General features: G+C 43.2%; 1 protein-coding gene across 2 annotated transcripts in view; it reads left to right on the forward strand.

Moving 5' to 3' along the window:
- Positions 1–19,667, forward strand: part of LOC147688904 (ATP-dependent translocase ABCB1-like) — a 509,764-nt gene that overhangs the window by 405,458 nt on the left and 84,639 nt on the right. For both annotated transcript variants that reach the window (XM_086941799.1, XM_086941800.1), the window contains exons 21-22: positions 15,824–16,027; positions 17,765–17,865. In XM_086941799.1, coding sequence (XP_086797925.1) covers positions 15,824–16,027; positions 17,765–17,865 — 305 coding nt within the window. The remainder of the gene's footprint in view (positions 1–15,823; positions 16,028–17,764; positions 17,866–19,667) is intronic.

Raw genomic sequence — 19,667 nt, forward strand, 5'->3', positions numbered from 1 at the left:
GGTATCCGTGTTTGAATTATAGGGGTGGTTTCTTCGTTTTTGGGCGTAAACGTCAGCCCACGTATAGACCTCTCCCAGTTTATAATCCAAGGTGTCCCGCTTAAATTTTCGGATTTTACGTTCATTGATCTCTCTAGAATGGCGTTCAATTTGGCTTTTGATATCTTCCAAAGTGGTTTTGAGTTCTTCTTCTGACATCATTTTAGATAATTCAGTTGATGTTTCCTCAATTTCGTTGGAAAGTTCCTCCAAGATGGTGGATAGTTCTTGGATAATTAGAAGGATTAAATCCAGTGAGCACTTATTGAGTATCTCATACCAGCGTTCCTGGAATTTTTTTGAATGCTTGCATAGGGATGGTTTGAGTGCAATTCTCAACCCACGAGGTATGCGTTGGTTTCTGTGGTACTTGATGAGAGTACTAGCATGTAGTTGTTGGTTTGTCTTTCTCTTAGATAGATATAGTAGCTGTTTTATGTTTTGCTCCTTTGACCGACTTGATGTTTCTTGTGTTAGTTCCTCCCTGATGAGGGAATATATTTGATCTACGTCTTTTGCTTCAAAGGCAAAGGTAGAGGCTCTGGCCTCTGTGCTTTTAGAGATGTCTTCATAATTGCTCATATTGTTGTTTTATGACAGTTTGTTTTGGGGTGCGTGCTATCAATCCAGTGGACGCTGAAAGGGTAATGATACTGTGATGAGAAAGATGCACAGCAGTGTGTTATTCTAGGATAAACGTTTAGGTTAATCAGAGTTTGAAGTTTTTTGGTGGTGCTCAACCAGGAGGCGTCGAGGGTCCAACGGCGCCGGTCTAAATATTTAGAAGAGTGAGACTAGAGGCACTCTAGTTGCATCCCATGTTTGGCACACATGTATTCGTCTTTCCTTCATGTGAGAAAACGACTTCCATTCAATATTATATTATTGTTCATTTTATTATTCTCATGGTTCCAATTTGAATGTTTAGTAAATCAGTTCAATAAATCAGTTCAAATTTCTTTCCAAAACATGATCAACATTATAGGAATCAGGCACTGTCATTTTTAAGTGTCCATTGCATTTCGGGCATTGATGGCATGCCCTTCGTCAGGGAATTGACACTAGAAGCAATGATAATGACAAAAATTAATGTAAAGGGTAGGGTGTGCATTATGTCAAAACAGTGCGAGTAAAAACAGTACATTGCAGATTTGCAAATAGGTGGTGATTACTCAATTGTGTTATGATGATTAAAGTGGGGTGAGTCACGTTTACACGTACTACGGGGATATGGTTCTAAGCATTTGCGTGTACATAAAAAAATGTCAGGTCGTCACTTACATGCCTGTTGGTGAAAGGGTAGTGGTGTGATCTAAAAAAAGAAATATAAACAAAGAGTCCCGTCAGCGCCTGTGGGCGTGAGGTGCTCCGTAATGCTCGCCAATTAGAATGTTACGGGTGATAGACACTAACCTGGTGAAAATGTGAACGGAGTTTGGTCATCCGGTACTCGTCTCCGAAAAATGCCGGTGAAAGCCGTAGCTTCCCGCGTTATTTTATTTTGAAAATCGGGGTTACGTGGTTGATCACGTGTGATAGAATTGGTAAACAGACTAAAGGGAGTCTTGATGCGTGAAGTGAAGTAGAAAAAGTGAGCTAAAAAATGTGTGAAAGTGAGAGCTGTGGAAAATTTAAATGGATACTTGTGTTGTATATAAAGTGAAGCCTTTCAGGGTAATTTATAACAATAACAATCTAAATAGTGATATTGAACCACTGAATGCCAGCAGTAGCGAAGTATACCTTGTACTCCCTTTCTCACATAAACAAACCAGGTGTGAGAAATACAGCTGTTGGTTGACTGCGATGTGAGCCTTGGTCAAGCAACAACCACAATCTCTGGCAGAGTGACCCACAAAAAGGCACTAAATTAATTTGTATTTAAACCTGGGTAGTATCATAAAACACAATGCTGTCATGTGCTGAATCATCATCAATAGATAGTACACAGTATACATTTATAGCCAATGCAATTTTGAGCAGTGCAAGGCGGTACTGTGAGCAAGGAGACTGGAAATAATATCAGTGCAGAAGAAGAAAAAGGTCCAAGCAGTCTTGATGGGACCGCTCCAGTTCATTCTAATTGTCTAATTCTTTGGCTGCCATTTTCCAGAGCGTGATGGCTTTACAAGATAGTTCGATGGAGTGGCCTCCAAGGCATTGTATGACTGCGGCTCTGCATGTCTGTAGCTGTTTTTTCTCAACAGCTCGCGGATGACCCTTTTCCGAATTTCTAAAAGTGAGGGGCAGTAGCATAGGAGATGTAAAAGACTCTCTTCTCCTTGTCTGCACAACCGGCATTCTTTTGTTAGCCATACATGTTTCCATTTTGGGTTTAAATCCTTCGTGGGGAATGACCCCAGCCATAACATTGTCAGATAATGCTTTTTATGTTGCGAAAAGTGTTCAAACAAATATGATCGTGGTTTAAGCATATGGTAAGATAGAATCACTGCCCAAGCGGGATTTTTCATTGAGAATGCAGTTTTGTCCATTAACTACGAAATTTGTTTGGTTACACTGTTTACTGCATTTTTAAGGCCAGAATAAGAGTTGTTTGTATGCCAAGCCTCTTCGAGGTGTAGGTCCTTAAGTGATTGTTTTAGAACCGTGGCGATGGAATTGTGTAGCCTCGCTTGCTTTTTGATTTCTTCCCAGCAAGAGTGGGCTAGTGTGTTATCTTCTGCTTGCCTCATCCGCCAATAGTATTTGACAACCACCCCTTGTCTGGTTGGTTTCTGGTTTTTAAGCCCGTATTCCAGTCGAATCTGGGCCTGAGAGATGTGCTGAGGGTTTGAGGCTTGATTGGGCTTGGTTTAGGGCGGCTGCGTCTTTTGTGCACATTATTTCCGACCCGTATGATAGTGTTGGTATGAATTTTGCTGCAATTACCTTCAGCAAATGCCCTGTTGAGCAGCCTTTTACTTTCTTATGTAACGTTTTGAAGGCGTGGAGAAGTTGTTTTGCTTTCATTTTCCCATGATTCAGCTGTTGTTTAAAGTTGAGGATTTGATCAAGTTGAAACCCTAGGTATTTATAAGACTCCACCTGGGAAATTGGGTTGTCACCTAGGTTCCAGATGAATTCGCATTTTGACCCTTTTTTATGTTGTTTTGAGAAGCACAGCACCTTAGGTTTCTTGAGATTAATCGTCAATTGTGCTGCGAGCGTATAGGCTCCTAGTTGGGTCATTGATCGCTGCAGGTCTATCGGTGTTTGTGTTAGAAGGACGATATCGTCTGCGTATTGAAGGCTGGTGATTAGTGTTTTGCCCAGTTTTGGGGGATCAGTATGAACTTGTTGGAGGTGTTTCTCGAGGTCGGAGGTATAGATGTTGAAGAGACAGGGGGCCAGCACACACCCCTGGTTTTTTTTTTGTTTGGATCCTACTGGTTATGCTGCACTCGTCTCCTTTTTTTATTTGGACCCTCGTATCTGAATAAAGATTGATAATTGCCTCCAGAAGTTGGTTGACCACAGATATTTAGTGCTTAGCGAGACATTTCAACCATTATTATCACCCTGTAATGTGTGCCCAGGACTGTTTTCTCACTATTTGAGTGGGGTTTCAACTCACACATTAACAGGGGTTATAGGGAATTCTCTCTGACCTGGCAGCACTGTTCGCACTCTGAGCACAGTGAGCCCAGTCAGCTCTTACCTCTGGGTTTAGAAGAATTTTCAAGAAAACATTTCTGAGAATGTAAAGTTCAGCTGGGCAATGTTGCAGACGGTGTCCGAGGTAAAAGCGTCGCAGAGAAGCCGCTGGATGTACTCATAGAGAAGATTTCTGCTTTCAGACATAGTCATTTTACTGGAAGTTGAAAATCTCCAGCGGGATGACACAGGAGACTATATCCGACGAGTTATAGGGGGGCAGAAACCCCTTGGGCGAAAGACAGGATTTGCTGCTGCAGAGAAGAACATAGAGGGAGCAGCCGTGAAGTCATGCAGACTTGGGCAGATCAATGAGCAGTTGTTAGCCAAAAAATTCTAAGTCCTAAGATTTGGGTTACGGCTATCGGCCACTTTGAGTATCACAATCAAAGGGCCTGAACTGTAGGGACACCAATTGGGGGTTCAGGACTCCTCCAGGCTGGCTGCATGTGTGGGTTCAAGATAGTGGAAGCGTGTTTTGTCCCTGTGGCTCTGATTAGGAGGCCAGCAAACTATCCTTTGGAATCACTCTGGTAGTCCTGGGTTATGTTATTGTAGAACACACGGCTACTTAAAAGAGTGTCACAGCACTAGGAACTTTTAACCTCTAGTCATAACGAGTTTTTCACAAAGTGAGTTTGGACAGCTGGGTTTTAAACCTGTCTTTGATGGAACCTTCATCTATGGTGGCCCTCAGATCAAGGGGGAGAGCATTCTAGCAAGAGGCGGCCAGAACCAAAGAAGATGAGCTGGTCCATTTCTTCATTTTGGTTTTTGGTACCACTGCCAACAAAGAATCAGAGGAATGCAAAGTTATCATTGGTAGGTAGTGTACAACTCTATTAACAAGATAACGGGGGCCTGACTGATAGAAGGCTCTATGGGCCAACACCAGTCCCTTAAAATTAACCCACTCACAGATTGGCAAAACAATACGATTCCTAAAGGTGCAGATGAATGTGATTATATTTACGGATCCCTAGGAGTAGTCGAACTGCAACATTCTGCACCAACTGAAGTCTCTTAAGTTGGAATGCTGGGCGACCCCTATAAAGAACTTTGACCTAATCCAAGCATAAGGTTATGAGAGCTTGAATTACTGACTTCTGGCAATGTGAATAGAGCAGGAATAAAAACTTTTTAAAGAATCTAAGAAGACCAAAGCACACTCCTGCCACACTATCCACTTGGGAGCTAAAGAACAGCTTGTTGTCAAACTTTACTCCCAGGTTGTGTACAACTGTGGCAGCGGTGGGTGTCCAGGATGCTTGTTTCCGGTCCAGGGAGGACGTGGCGTGGCAGTTAGGACTCAACTGTTCCCATGAGGAACAGGGTCAAGACTGGGTCTAAACTGGGGTGGCATGGTGAGCAAAAGAACAATGGATTTAACCCAGATATCTTGACTGGGGGTGAATGTTTGATTTGCTCTGTATTCCTTCCATCATCTGTTTTTCTTTTGCTTTCTCACTCTTAGTGCAGCGGGTATGCCCTGACGTAAGTCCTGGGATCTGCATTCTGTCCGTCATCTGTGTGTCTTTTCTCAATCAAACATTAGCACTACCCAATGTTATCCTATGGTACAAGTATGCCTCACAGTAGTAAAGCAATAAATTCAGGAGTTTTTCACTACCAGGACATTCAAAACGTAACAGTACATGTCCACCCTTTTAATTATAATTCACCCGGCCCAATTGGCTACCTAGGGCCTACCTTATGGGTGACTTATATGCAATAAAAGGGACGTTTAAGGCTTGGCAAGGGGGATATATTGCCAAGTGGAATTGGCAATTAAAAACTACATTCAGGCTATAATGGCAGACCTGTAACATGCTTTAATGAGTTACTTAAGTGGGTTGCCCAACATGTGCTGCAGGCCTACTATTAGCATTTATTCTAAAGGCACTTGGGGTATATGGTATGCCATTATACGTGGGACCTATGTTAATTGGAGTGATCACAATCACTTTAACATGGGTTAGCAGTGGTAAAGTGCACAGAATCCTGAGGCCACCAAACCGAATTTCAGAAAAAATAGAGGGAATAGGTAAAACGTTTGGGATCACCCTGCAGAAAGGGCCTAGTCCAACACCAGGATTATACACTGTGCGTAGTGTGATTGTGCTTTAAATCTGAAGATGACTCTTTCTGCATTCTCAATAGAAGCTATATAATAATAATAATAAAAATAATAATAATAATAATAACAATAATAATAATAAAAACATCTTGTATAGCGCCTGGTTACACTAGGAACAGTGTGTCCCCGCGCTGTATAGACAAAGGACTGGACCGCTCCAGAGAGAAGAACAAAAGAGAAGTTAGGAGGCAAAGACAGGAATCTCATAGCTTCGGGAACAAATAGGTTTTTAGTGTTTGGCGGAAGCTCCTCTCTGATGGCTCCATCCGGAGTTCAATGGGTAGGGAGTTCCATTGTTTACTGGCCAAGTATTTGAAAGACTGACCGCCCATATGCGCCCGGTAAATTCTAAGCACTTGGAAAAGCATACAGCCCAGGGATCTCAAATGGCGTTTGGGTTGATACTTGGTCAGTAATTTTTGGAGATATATTGGCCTTTTCCCTTGGGCGATGCGGTGAGTTATGCACATTGTTTTGAATACAACGCGCTCCCGTATGGGCACCCAATGAAGAGTGGTTAAGGCACGTTTCCCTGAGGACTTTCTAGACAGGTTAAGTGCCAGTCTGGCATCTGCGTTCCGCACACATTGCAGACGATGAATACCTTTTTTGCTCAGGCCCATGTACAATGAATTGCTGTAGTCAAGATGGGGAGTTACAAGGGTATGGATTAAAGTTTTCCGACTAGTTGCAGGGAGGGAATCCAGGGTCTTATGCAGAGTCTTAAGGATGCGTAGCATTTACCTACTATCCCTCTAGTGTGGTGTTCGAAGGACAGAGTCGCGTCTAAACTGACCCCTAAATTTTTCACCTGCTCTGAGGGCTTTGGAATGGTTCCAAGTTCTAATGGCCACCATGCCGACGACCAGATGGATGGAGTCTTCCCCAACACGAGGAGCTCCGTTTAATTGGCATTAAGGCGCAAAGAGTCGGTATTCACCCATCCAGCTAATTCACTAAGACATGCCGAGAAGTTAGCTGAGGCTTCTTCAGGAGGCCGAGACAGCGTCACTAACAGCTGGGTGTCATCCGCGTATGACACTATCTCAACCCCATAAGTCTCAACTATATTGGCCAGGGGTGCCATATAAAGATTGAATAGCGTAGGGCTCAAGATTGAGCCCTGCGGTATACCGTGCCTGAGTGATCGTACTTCCGATCCTATTTGCCAGGAACGCGCACATCCATTCGTGAGCCAAGCCCTTAATTCCAGCCTCGCTAAGACGAGAGAGCAGTAGGGGGTGCAAAACAGTATCGAATGCCGCACTCAGATCTAATAGGAGTAGCGCAGCTGTCATCCCCTCATCTACTCAACCTCTTAATAGCTCAGTGGACAAGAGGAGAGCTGATTCAGTAGAATGATGTGCTCTGAACCCTGACTGCGAGGCGTGGAAATAATGGCCCTCTTCTAAGTGTTTTATCAGCTGAGCATTAACTATCTTTACCACCACCTTGGCACAGAAGGGCAGGAGCGATATAGGGCGATAGTTATCTAGCTGGTTTACACTGAGATTGGCCTTTTTCTTTATAGGGATAACCTGCGCTGTTTTCCAGTCTTGTGGTACGTGGCTTGTCTGGAAAGATAATTTAGCCATATGGCTTATATGATTTACAAGAAGTTCAGCCTGATTCCTGAAGATCTTGGGACGAGCTACATCTTTAGGAGAGCCCGATTGGATACTGCGAATAATTCTCAGCAACTCAGTATTATCTGGCACTGTAAAGTGATTGATGCGACAAGTGTTTGTCAGCTCAACAATAATGGTGTGGTCTGTGAGTGGGCCATCCATTACCTCCGGAAAAGTTTTGTATATATTCTCAACTTTTCGTACAAAAAAGTCCGCAATTGCTTCGCAAGTTGCTGTAGAGTGCGTATTTGGGGCTATGGTCCTCTCAGATGAGGTGAGTTCCTTGTATATAACAAAGAGTTCCTTGGCAGAATTCGCTGCCAATTCAATTCTTTGATTTAGAAAGTTTCTTTTGGCTATTCTGATCATCCTATGAAAATTTGTTATGCTATTTTTATATTCGAGTTTGGCTGTTTCTTCATATTTACTGCGCCAGATGGCTCTAGCTTTTTGCACTTCGATTTTGTTGCTTTTAAATCAGCGTCAAACCATTGTGCCGACTTGGAGCACCTTGCTGGTGCCTTGGTTGTACATGGTACAGCTGCGTCCAGCGCCCTTGTTAGCCAATTCTCGTTATCCATCCAAGCTTCCTCCACACTTTCTTTCAGTGGGGGACTACCTGCCTTTAGGGCGAACTTTAAATCAGCTTGCTTAAGTTTCCCCCATTGTCTGCACTTAGAGGCTGGCGGCTTGGTTCGTTGGGGTTTTTTAGGCCCTCCTGGGATAATAAACTTGATCAAGAAGTGGTCCGACCATATTACCTGGATAGGAGGTTGGACCACCACTCCCTACCAGTTAGCAAAGATTGGATCAAGGAGGTGTCCCGCCTTATGGGTAGATATCTGGGATTGTAGTTTAAGATTGAACATTTCTGGGGGAGGAGCTACGACACCAACCAAGATGGCCGCATAGTCTCCCGGCTCCGCTGACCTCCGTCCTACGCTCTACTATCCTGTCACCTATCCTGATCTCCTGCCCCGGATCCATGTGTGTGACCCCATTTGCACTCCGATGATGTGATCCCGGAGTTTCTCCGACATCGTGGAGCGGAGTAACGTCGAGGACCGATTTGAGGCCTAACCCAGCAGAGAAGCCGGGGTCTCAAGTGCTGGCCTAGCCGGGTCCGAGTTGAACAACAACGGACTGTTGAATGTGGTTGGGTCCGGTCTCTGGAACATTCGGAATTTTGGGATTGCTCTGCTACCATCTGCTGCCTGGTCTTCTATAGGAGGTGAGGTGACGAGTGACGCACGGCGCTGTGTTGCGGGGGTCCCGGACCGGGGGTCCGGCATTCATATCGCCACTGCACGCTACCATTCTGTCCCTCATGGCTCATTCCTGCTCCGCCTCATCTTCCCCCGGAGAAGGCGCCTCTCCTGTAGGGAACACCATGCCTGAGGAAAAATGGAGGCTGACGGAGCAGGCTCAAAGTGGACCGTCATTGCGGACGGTGCTGGAGGCCCTTGTGGCACTTCAGGAGACTGTTAAAGCCCAGACCTGCAGCCTGTTGTTGGCGGCAGATGGAATCAAAGGATTGAGACCGGATCCTGACTTGACGCCCGAGACCCGGCGGCCAGCCCGCCTTTCGATTGACGCCCCGGTGGCGTACTTAGACCTGGCGCTGGAAGCTGTATTTGCCCCTATCGCAGTGGAGCTACCCGAAAGTACTGTGCTTGGTGACTCAATTAACCCATTGGAATCCCCGGTTTTACAACTGCCGGAACATTCACATGCTGTCCCCACTTCGGATCCTTTCAATTGGTACCGTGAACTGTTTTGGACTGTGTCGACCCCCCTCCCAGGTCGGTCTATCAAGATGTCGGATGGGATAAAGCCTGGCTTCGGAGACGGGGAGGGGCATCGTTGGTACCAGCCGACTAAATTGGGACCTGCCGTTCTTTTTTCATCTGTGGACCCCTGTCCTGCTAACTTCTGTGTACCTTTTGACATTTTGAGGAGGGGGCTTTCTTCCCCTGAAGGACTCAGCGAATTTAATCGACGGGGCCAAGGCTGAGATTGCTGTCTGGGTTGTATATTGTGGTATTATGGTTAACCGGATTGTTTTATTGAATTAACGGAGTCCGGGGCGGGGTTGGTTAGGACGGGGGCGAGAGACTGGGAGTGCGTTGAATAAAGCCCTCCTCCATTTCCCCTCTTCGGGTGGGGTTTAATTTCTTCCTCCCCCCCCCCCCCCTTTTTTCCCTGTTTCTTCTATATTTCGGGTTTCGGTTCTTGGGCGACAGGCACGCTGCTAGGGGGGTAGGCCGTAGTCATCTGCAGGGGTACAGGGTGGGGGGCTGGGGGATGAGAGTTTTGTTTTTTCTTTGTTTCTATGGCCTTTTTTCTCTTCTTATCTTTCTTTGGCCTTTTCTTCTCTCTTTTTCCGGGTCAGCGTAGTGGGTTCATTGTTCGGTCCATCTTTGCTTTCACTTCTGTGCCTCAACTCTCGCGATGTTTCGGGGCCACGGGGCGGGCATAAATGTTGGCGGGAACCGTAATAGTATGCTTGTTTATCCGGGTGTCGTCTGCTTTAACGCCACTGACCTACATGAAAACGAATTAACTGTGGACACCGTGCTATTTCGCTCGCCCCCTCTTCATAGATTGAGATATTGTATAGCACCTGATCCTTCTATTTTATATTATAAAATGAAACCTTTTGTATCCTGTTCCCAATTTGATATGTCATCCAACCAGTGCGCATTGTGGATGTTGCGACTATGCTCCCCGGGAGGCTGGGTCTGAAGTTTTGATCGTAATATTGTGTTGCAATTGCTTAGCGGCCAGCCCTGGGGGTTGTAGGCCCGTGTTTGTATCTGGTTGAAAATGTCAAATAAAGGTTTAAAAAAAAAAAAAGATTGAACATTTCTAAAGTAATCCCCGGGCTTCCCTATTATTTTCATCTTCAAGATGAAGGTTTAGGTCCCCTAGGATAAGAAACTTATTATAACACAGTGCTGGTTGGGCAATTACCTCTGTCAGACTGTCTATAAAATTTGTGGGCCCTCCAGGCGGGCGATAAATTAGATAGCCATTGATGGTTATAGTAGGCCTATATGATGGAGCGGTAATTTCTTCTGGTAGTTTATCAATGCAAAACCCTCATGCTACCTCTAATTTACCGCTCAAAAGGTGTTGGGCCCTTCACACCATGTAATACCTTCAGGAGACTTTAAATAAAGATGAACAGTCAAAAATGCAATTATTATTTTAAGCCAATAAAGAGAGTTGTTGAGTATTTAAAGGGTTTTATTTTCTAGTCAAAAGTTATTTTTCTCTGACCCTTTATTCATTAGTAAAATATCAATCAGGTTACAGAATTTGGAAAACAGGAAAAATAGCATTAATACAGAACATATTACTGTCTGCATATAAGCATTACATATAGGAATGTGGCGCAAAATGTCATTCAAAACTCCTAAAGAGTTTCTAAGAAAAATATAGTCTTGCAAGGCTAATCAAAAATCAAATAGTTTGCAAAAATCTCCCATTAAGAGAAATAAATACATAAGTCAAATAAATCTTTTCAGACCTAATTAATTAGTCAAAGCATAACTTAAAGTTTAGCATCTAAATCTAAAAAGCCTTTCTATCTGTTGCTGTTCTTCTGCATCTGTCTGTGTCTAAAGAGCAAGCAGGGAGGGAGACAGCCCGCCCTTCACCAGACCTCAAAAGAATGTGGCCTGCAGTGCCAAGATATGACGTGGAAGCAAGAAACCTCCCCCTGACTCTCCTCGGACGCCCATGCACCCGTGATGATCTCGTACCTAACCCGTAGGATGAAGCAAAGCCTAAGGTGAAATGAGCAAGAAGCCAGCTGAGCTAAGAAAGCCAGCCCCTCCTCCGGAGAGGTCAGAATTTATACACAAAATTTTGGCAGACTACACAAAATGTTTCAACTTCAGGAAAACCTGTACGTGATTGGTCAGTCATGATGGCATGAGTTCTCACAACCCTGACTCATTCTAAAATACCTGACTTTACCAGTTTTAACAAAAGAGGCATACATGAATAATACATTTATAAACATTTGCAACATTTACTAGGAAAAATGTTTCATTCTAATTCTTCCTTCCTTTCACAGCGCAGTAGGACGGATACTTTACTTAGCTGGTACATTGGCACAATCACAAGAATGTACAGTTCAAGCTGCCCTTGACTCCTTCCGCAGTTTGAGTCAAGCTGACAGTCTGCGCATGCTCTCTTTTCTTTCAAAGCAAGCCATAGCCTTGCTGGTTTCACAGGCAGCCATTTAATGGTAGGCCCCAAAATAAAACAAACACAAAGATAATATTAATTTCATGTAAATCAGCCCATTATGTTTCCCAACTCTATACTAATACCCCTTATAAATGTTTACCTAGCCAAGCTACTACTGTAAAGCAGCTTTTCTATTATTTATGACAACATGCAAAATAAATGTGCAATGTGCAACAAAGAAAAAAAGGTGTTATGAACTGAAAATATTTATCAAAATATGCAACAAGTCAAAGTCTCTTAAGACAGAAATAGTGGATTTTGGGATGAGCTGGGAAGAGAGAAACATATTCTATTAATCTTCAAAGCTAAAAAGGCCACTTTTCTCTACATTGCAAAAACACATGTTAATTCAATTTAAATGCAGTCTGTCTGAAGCACAAAAATAAAACAATGCCTGACTGCAGATGAAATCTGCTCCATCATATATTTGATCGCGAAGAGAGCAGCTTTGCTATCCCTAATCGTAACTGCTTCCAGGGTGCATGTCAATTCAAGTTTATGAATTACTGCAATACACCCTCCCCTCTGTTTGTGTCTGTGAGAAGTTGGCCTGGTATATAATGCTCACTAATTCTAGTGATCACTTTGTACCATGCCAAGCAACCCTTATGATGATGGTTGTAATTCAACCTTGTAGACCAGTTATCCTAGTGGTAACGTGGACAAAGCAGTCTTAGGCTAAACTCTGAAAGGCATGTGAAGCCAGCTGTTATACCATACACAACCCCCTGGAATACCAAATGAAAGGGACACCACACAGATATATATTGAAAATATATATTGATTTATTAACTATTAAAATCCCCTGGACTCTTTATGAGCACAGAAGCACAAGCGTTAAATCACAAGACAGTTTAAAATACACAAAAGTTGCACAATATGGATGAGCCCTAGGGGCCACCTAAACCATATACTAAGAAAGTGGTATAAGAGATACCAATAGGAAAGTGAAGAGGCCTAGGGCCTTGGGAATCGCTGGAGCTATTCGAGACTGGAGTTAACTAAGTCGGGAAAGGCCCACGGGACTCGGGTGCAGTGTTCAAAGTGCACGCACTTCTCAATGTTAAGTCTATGGTGCGTAAAAAGCACAAAGTTAGAAAGTTAGGAACCTTCCGAGTGACCTACGGAGCTGAAACTTAAAACACAGGCCCTTGGGATGTGTACCAGTGCAGGAGCACCGGCGGAGCTGAGTTACCTCACCCACAGGAAGCGGGTGCACAGGGTCGAAGTAGTGTCGGGTTTCGTCACGCTGGTCGATGGTGCTTGGAGCTGAAGATGCTGCAGGCGGCTCGATGAGAAGAGTTCCGGTGGATCCAAGGGTGGATCTGAAGAGTTGAAGACCTGAAAGCAGAGGGGACAGTGTTCAAAGTCACTAGCCAGTGACTACCGTGGAACCAGAGTGGAACCAGGCGATGTCGGGTGCAAACAGGCGTTGCTACCCAATACACAAAATCCTGTCTGGGGTGGTGCTCGCACCTCCCAAGGCAGGAAACCCTTTGTCCAGGCCACCATCTGCCGAGTTTTGGTCAGCAGCAGGAGGCCAGACTTGTGTCTGTGGTGGCAGCGTCCATTTTGTGAAGCTGAGGCTCTGTTTAACTTTAACCGGGGTTAAGGTTACATACATGTCGTGTCCCTCTAGAAGGGTGGAATGCTATCCCCGTCGCCAGAATTGGCGAGGGGATAGTATTCCAATTCGTATGACACCTTACTCGACATGTTTTGATAAAGCCAAACCAAAGATAGCATTTAACCGCGAGGATTATAATGCACTTAAGAGTATATGGTATGGCAATATCCCGGAACAGCTTAGGGAGTGGTTCCCGACAGCTGCAGACAGGCTCAGCTCATGCCAGAGCACCATCTCACATATTTCCAAGCACTCTGCCTCCAGGATTGATGAGGCCTTCCATAGGAGTGGCTGATAGGAACATATGTGTCCAGTTTAGGGTTAGGCACAGACATACTGTACCTAAGTAAGAGGTGGTTACACCGACTTACCCCAGCTGAGTGATCAGCCAGTTGTGTCAAATATGGAGGCCAGGCCAGGGGTGGCACAATACGTGCTGCAGCCCCTGGTAGGCCTTGGATACACCTATGCCCTGGGCACCTAGGGTGCACTAGTACAGGGGCTCATAAGGTGAACCAGTTCCAATTCGTTATGCACCTAGGGTACATGGAGTCCATTTTAAGGAGAGAGCAATCAGCCTGGGGCCCTGAATAGCAGGATCCCAGGCCAACTAAGTCAAAAACCAGCTAAACACCAGGCAAAAAGTTTGGGGGTAACCATAGTCAGATATCCACCTTCCTTCAGTGTCGGTCCAATTTTAGTATGCCATAATCTTGAGGTAGAGCCTCCAGAATATCCGTGGTGGACTCCTCATCTAGCCACGTTTCGGTCAGAAAGAGTACTTCTGGATGTTGTTCTTTTAAAAGGTCAAATATTTCAAATTTGTGTTTTCTAAGCGATCAGCAATTGGCCTGAAACATAGTCAGAGACTCCATCTTATGCTCAAGCTCATTTCTGTTCTTGGGGTTGTAGGAGCAAATCTTACAGCACTGGGGCATCATTTCAGCTTCAGTGTGTGCCTGCACACTCTCAAAGTAGATGGTAAGAGGCATTCTAGCTATTCTTTAGAGTATTTGATCAATCTAGGGTCTTCTGAGGGAATTTGAGCAGGGGTTTGTTCCCCTAGCCCCGTCCGGTCACGGACGGGCACAGACGGGCCCGCCTTTGGCGTGCCTTCGGCGCGGCGCCGGCGCGCACGCTGCGCGGTCGGGATGACATAGCCCTTATATTCTGTGTAGAGGAGGGTGGGAGGCGTCCAGCAGCTGGACCGCAACCGGTTTCCTCCTACCAATATGTCTGCTGCAACCCTTTCTCCTACGACGTCAGCACCTAATCGGCTGCGCCTGGGATCAGGGTCCAAGGTAGGACGTGCTCGGCAAGTGCAGGTAAATAAAAGCACACAGAGAATTTAAAATCACATTACAAGTGGAACCACAATTTTTAAAGGACAAGCACAATTTTTAAAAAATTATCAAGGATAGCAGAGTAGAACCCCCGGCTTCCGCCTCAGGTGAGAGACACAGAGCTAAGTCTGCGCGCTGCGCTCTGACAAGTGTTAAATACCCCGGGAGGGCGGGAGGCGTCCATCAGCTGGACCGCAACCGGTTTCCTCCTACCAATATGTCTGCTGCAACCCTTTCTCCTACGGCGTCAGCACCTAATCGGCTGCGCCTGGGATCAGGGTCTAAGGTAGGACGTGCTCGGCAAGTGCAGGTAAATAAAAGCACACAGAGAATTTAAAATCACATTATAAGTGGAACCACAATTTTTAAACGACAAGCACATTTTTTTGAAAGTATCAAGGATAGCAGAGTAGAACCCCCAGCTTCTGCCTCAGGGGAGAGACACAGAGCTAAGGACATTGCAATCCAAAAGGCACTGGAGGGATTCGTTTTCAAAAAAGAGGAACCTAAAGCAAAACATTCTTTAACAGCTTAAGATTCCTTTCCAAATCATTTTATTCCAAGAACACTCCAAATGACGCGTATGGTATCCTTAATTTTTCAGATTACATTCTACGTTGGAAATTACACTACACATTGTGGCCAGGTTGCTGCCTATTTCCTTTGCTTGTTCTGAACATGGAACAATGTAACATTGATGTTTAAATAAATAAATACATAATGAATCTGAGAAATAGGACAACTTATGTAGGCGAGTTTGAATTCTAAATCAGTATAACATAGATTGCTTTCTTTTGTTTTATTTTTCACACTTTTACACTTTTAGCAATAATTTAAGGTGTTTTTGTCAGGGATACTTGTAATCGTTTTATCCAGGGTATAATGTACAATTTTCTGCTAGTTGTGTTAGAAATGTCAACATCCTGCTTGCTATCTTGCATTTTCATTTACCTAACTCTTTAATTTTGAATCCAGTGCTAAACTGAATGATACAAATTTGTTTGCAAAGTATATACACTCTTTAACTCTTTGTACGGTTATGCCATTTCTACTGAAATTGAATATTTGAGTTAGATAAGCTTCCCATATCACTAAAACTACTTATGACATATTTTGTTTTTTCCCTTCAAAGGCTACTGGCTCCAGATTGGCTTTGATTGCACAGAATTTTGCCAACTTGGGAACAGCTCTAATCATATCATTTATTTATGGCTGGCAGCTAACCCTACTCATCTTAGCTATTGTGCCGGTCCTTGCCATTTCTGGTCTCATTCAAATGAAAATGTTGGCTGGCCATGCAAAGAAGGACAAGAAAGAACTGGAGCTAGCTGGAAAGGTATATATTAAATGTCATGCAAGTATTAACCACCATGAGTTTATTTAGATAGTAGCTTAATTCCTAACATTATATGTGATTAGTATGCGTCTAGACCTGTTAATAGCTCTTTGTTATGTCTCAAAAAGGGAAAGAATTTAAATTCAAGACCAAATTTCTGAAGATCTGTTCATGAATGCATACTACTGCGAAATCCTGGAATATTTTTGTGGAGGAAATCACAAATTCACAAAATTGATGCTTCTCTCATTCTTCCCGGTGGATCAGTTATCATTAATTTTTTCTAAAATGAGAGCTACTTCTCATCAATGAGAATCTTCCTGAGCTATGAACATATATCATAGATGGTGAAATAGTCACTACGGCTCACAGTATTTCAATAGTCATCAATCCGTAGATTCACAGAAGTGACTACCCGAGGACATGAAGCAGCGATACCAGTGTAATGAAATACCAGTTGTAGCAGCAGGTATTTTCTGGCACTAAATTATAACAACAGCAATAAGTCTCTGTAACTCACCCTCAAATATCGCTAAACGATCAGCTATATTGTTTTTTTGGGAAATGCAGTCTTTTGATTGTATTTCTAAGGATTTACTCTGCAGTTTTTCATTTTGGGTAGAAAATCTCAATTACTACAAACAATAAACTTCTTGCTTTCTTTAAAAATAAAAGCATTTTTTTAATTTCATTCAAAACACTGGCTTTCATTTTTAGTAAGTACATGCTCGGTGACCACCTATCAGCATGTTTTTCTTCAACTACTCACATGTGCTTATGCCTCACATGCCCTTTAATTTCCATAACATACGATAATGAAAAAGATACGTACGTTATGGCATGCAAAGCCACCTTTATACCATTGATGGACCAATAAAGACTCAGATGCACAAGTTATGTCGGGGATTAGATGATTAGATTCTGCCATAGAAGTTTGTAAATAGAAATTATGTAGATGAGGGCTATCTGGCAGTTTTTTGAGACTGTAGTTCTAAAAAGATTTATATCCAAGCAATACAACAACAAGAATCCCTATTATCATTGTATACCTATTTTCTCATCATGGACCTGCCTTAATATTGGCTCCCATAATTGTATAAAGTATTTGTAACGAAAATGAATGTAAGCAAAAGTTTTCTTGTTTTGAAAGGAAATTTACAGTCCTTATTCCACAATTTAAACAGATTGAGATTAAACAATCCATGGCAGATGTAACACATAGGCTTCAAATAAATGGATGTGTTTTATTGAAATCACTGTTTTGAGATGTCTAAGAATCTGGAAAAAATGTGACTACAGCTGGAGCTGGATTTCAATTGCCACTGGTTTCGCCACATACACATAAGATACGCATGGGAAAACATCTAGCCGCTTTGCATTTTAAAGATTGTGGGATCATTCTTTGGGTCATTCTTTCTAATACACTGCAGGCTAAACGTTTCCCAATTTCTTTGGTCAAAATTCATCATATCTGTAGGTATTTACAAAAACATTGAGAAATGTCAAATCTGATTGTTTCTCTGTATCACCTAGTTATGATTAGATCTAAAAATATAGAAATACCTTCATTAGAGCTATGCTACAAAGGGCAATTGATTTTTCTAAGCAGTTCACTATCATGGTCTGCTGTGTGTAAAGCTGATCTCAGGAAGAGGAGAGCAACTCCTGCTAGCTGCCCTGTCCTGTGCATCAGTCCTGAAATTGATGCACATAGTAACAACTTGTTTTCTTCTACAGATTGCTATTGATGCTGTTGAAAATATTAGAACAGTTGTTTCTTTGACCCGTGAAAGAAAATTTGAATCCTTGTATGAAGAAAATCTGGTTGGGCCATACAGGTAAATAGTACACATATATGCCACACTGTAACTGCATCTAGTGTTCTCCATTGCAGGAAAGAATGCATGTATACATGAGATTAACAGATCATGAGCTTAGCACAAAAAAAGATGAAGATATTAGGTGTAGGTAGGGGTGGTTGTAGTAGTTTGGGGAGCTTTGAGTGAGCAGTGTTAAGTAATGCTTAGAGGAAAATGAAGAGCTGAGTTTTCTTTGAGAAGGTGAGTATTGTAGTGAGTAATTACCAAAGATATAAGAAATGTGTGGTATCAAACAGATGATTTAATCTAACGGTATGTTTACTGCACGTGCTATGATTTGCAGTGAATAGTGCAAAGCTGAAAAGATAAAGTTGTATTTTTTTCTTGAAGGGAGAGCTACAATCTATTGAATACCTCCCACTGTGTCTTTATTTGCAACCTACCATTGTGTTCTTTTTGCCTGCTGACAATTACTTGACTCCTGAGTTAGCTAGGTCTTGCAGAGTTGATAAGGCTATAGGACTGCTCAAGTGGGCATTATATTGATTCACACGTGTAGACTCAAATGGCATCAACTTTTACCTTTGGTGGAAAATATTTCGACATCTGAGCAGCCTGACATAATGATGCACTGGGGTGGGAATGGCTAGGCAGTTATTGGTGTTGCCTATCTTTTAAAATTAAATATATTCAAAATCTGTATAGTCAAATATCTGTCACTATTAACAGTGGAAAACATCCAACCAGTTTTATCCACAAATAAATTAATCCCAAAATACCTCATCAAAGTTATTTCTGCTTACCTCTTGGACCATGGCATGGGATCCAACAACAATGGAAACATTCTTTTCGACAAACCTAGAATTTTTAATTTGTCAGCTGAAGGAAATAGGATCTCCCAAGCAATCTGAAGGAATGTATCCAATTCTATCTCCAAGATTGCACAGAATACATGAGCATAAAAAGTTTAATTTGTTCATTTTGTTATTTTCTTTTTTATCTAGCAATTTTTCTGAATCTCGAATCCCCGCCAGTTGCTAGGAAATACCTTATTTTCATGTTTTTTCCATCACTTCCCTAATGGGATCAAAGCTGATATATAGATTCAATAAATTGCAAACAAATTATTGTGTTAATAATCATGTAAGCAGTAAGAATTAAGCATTGGAGCAGTCCTTGTGCCTCAACCTTCATGGCCATTCATTGTGCGAGTGGGGGCCACAAGGCCTGGCCTCCTGCCAGAACTTTGCCTTACCCTCTGTGTCCAGCCTACTTGCGCAGTGAACAATCTTTTGCTGTATAAAATGGGGATGTCAGGTAGAGCCTAGTGAGGCTAGGCTCTGTGCCCCACCCACCCCGCCAGGTCGATTTCATTGACAACATGCTTTAACTGTGTGAAGCGGGAGGGGCTTCTTTGTCTGGTGAGGCCAGAGGCCCTGTGCCTTACCATCCATAGCTCAACGAGCCCCAATGCACACGATAGTGGACCGTGCACACTGGGGTTCCCCTCCCCCTCCACGTGTGCCCGACTCCTTGAGCTGTATGCAGTGGGAGTGGGCTACAGGGCCTGGCCTTCTGCCAGCCCCTGTACCCCACTGTAAGTGGGCAGCCAAACTCAGCTGTGTAGGGTGATATGACCTCAGGGGCCAAAGGATCTAACTACAAAATAATTTTTTGTTTTTGTACGGGAAGCCACATGTGCTTGTGGGTATGGTGGCTCACCAAGCCCCAGTATGTGCTCTTTTTTAATTTACTTTCAGGAAACACTAAGTCCCAATGTACTGTAACAGCAGCTTCAACATATTGCGATCTATCACATC

This window comes from Lissotriton vulgaris, chromosome 10 (assembly GCF_964263255.1).
Source record: "Lissotriton vulgaris chromosome 10, aLisVul1.2, whole genome shotgun sequence".
Classification (NCBI taxonomy): domain Eukaryota; kingdom Metazoa; phylum Chordata; class Amphibia; order Caudata; family Salamandridae; genus Lissotriton; species Lissotriton vulgaris.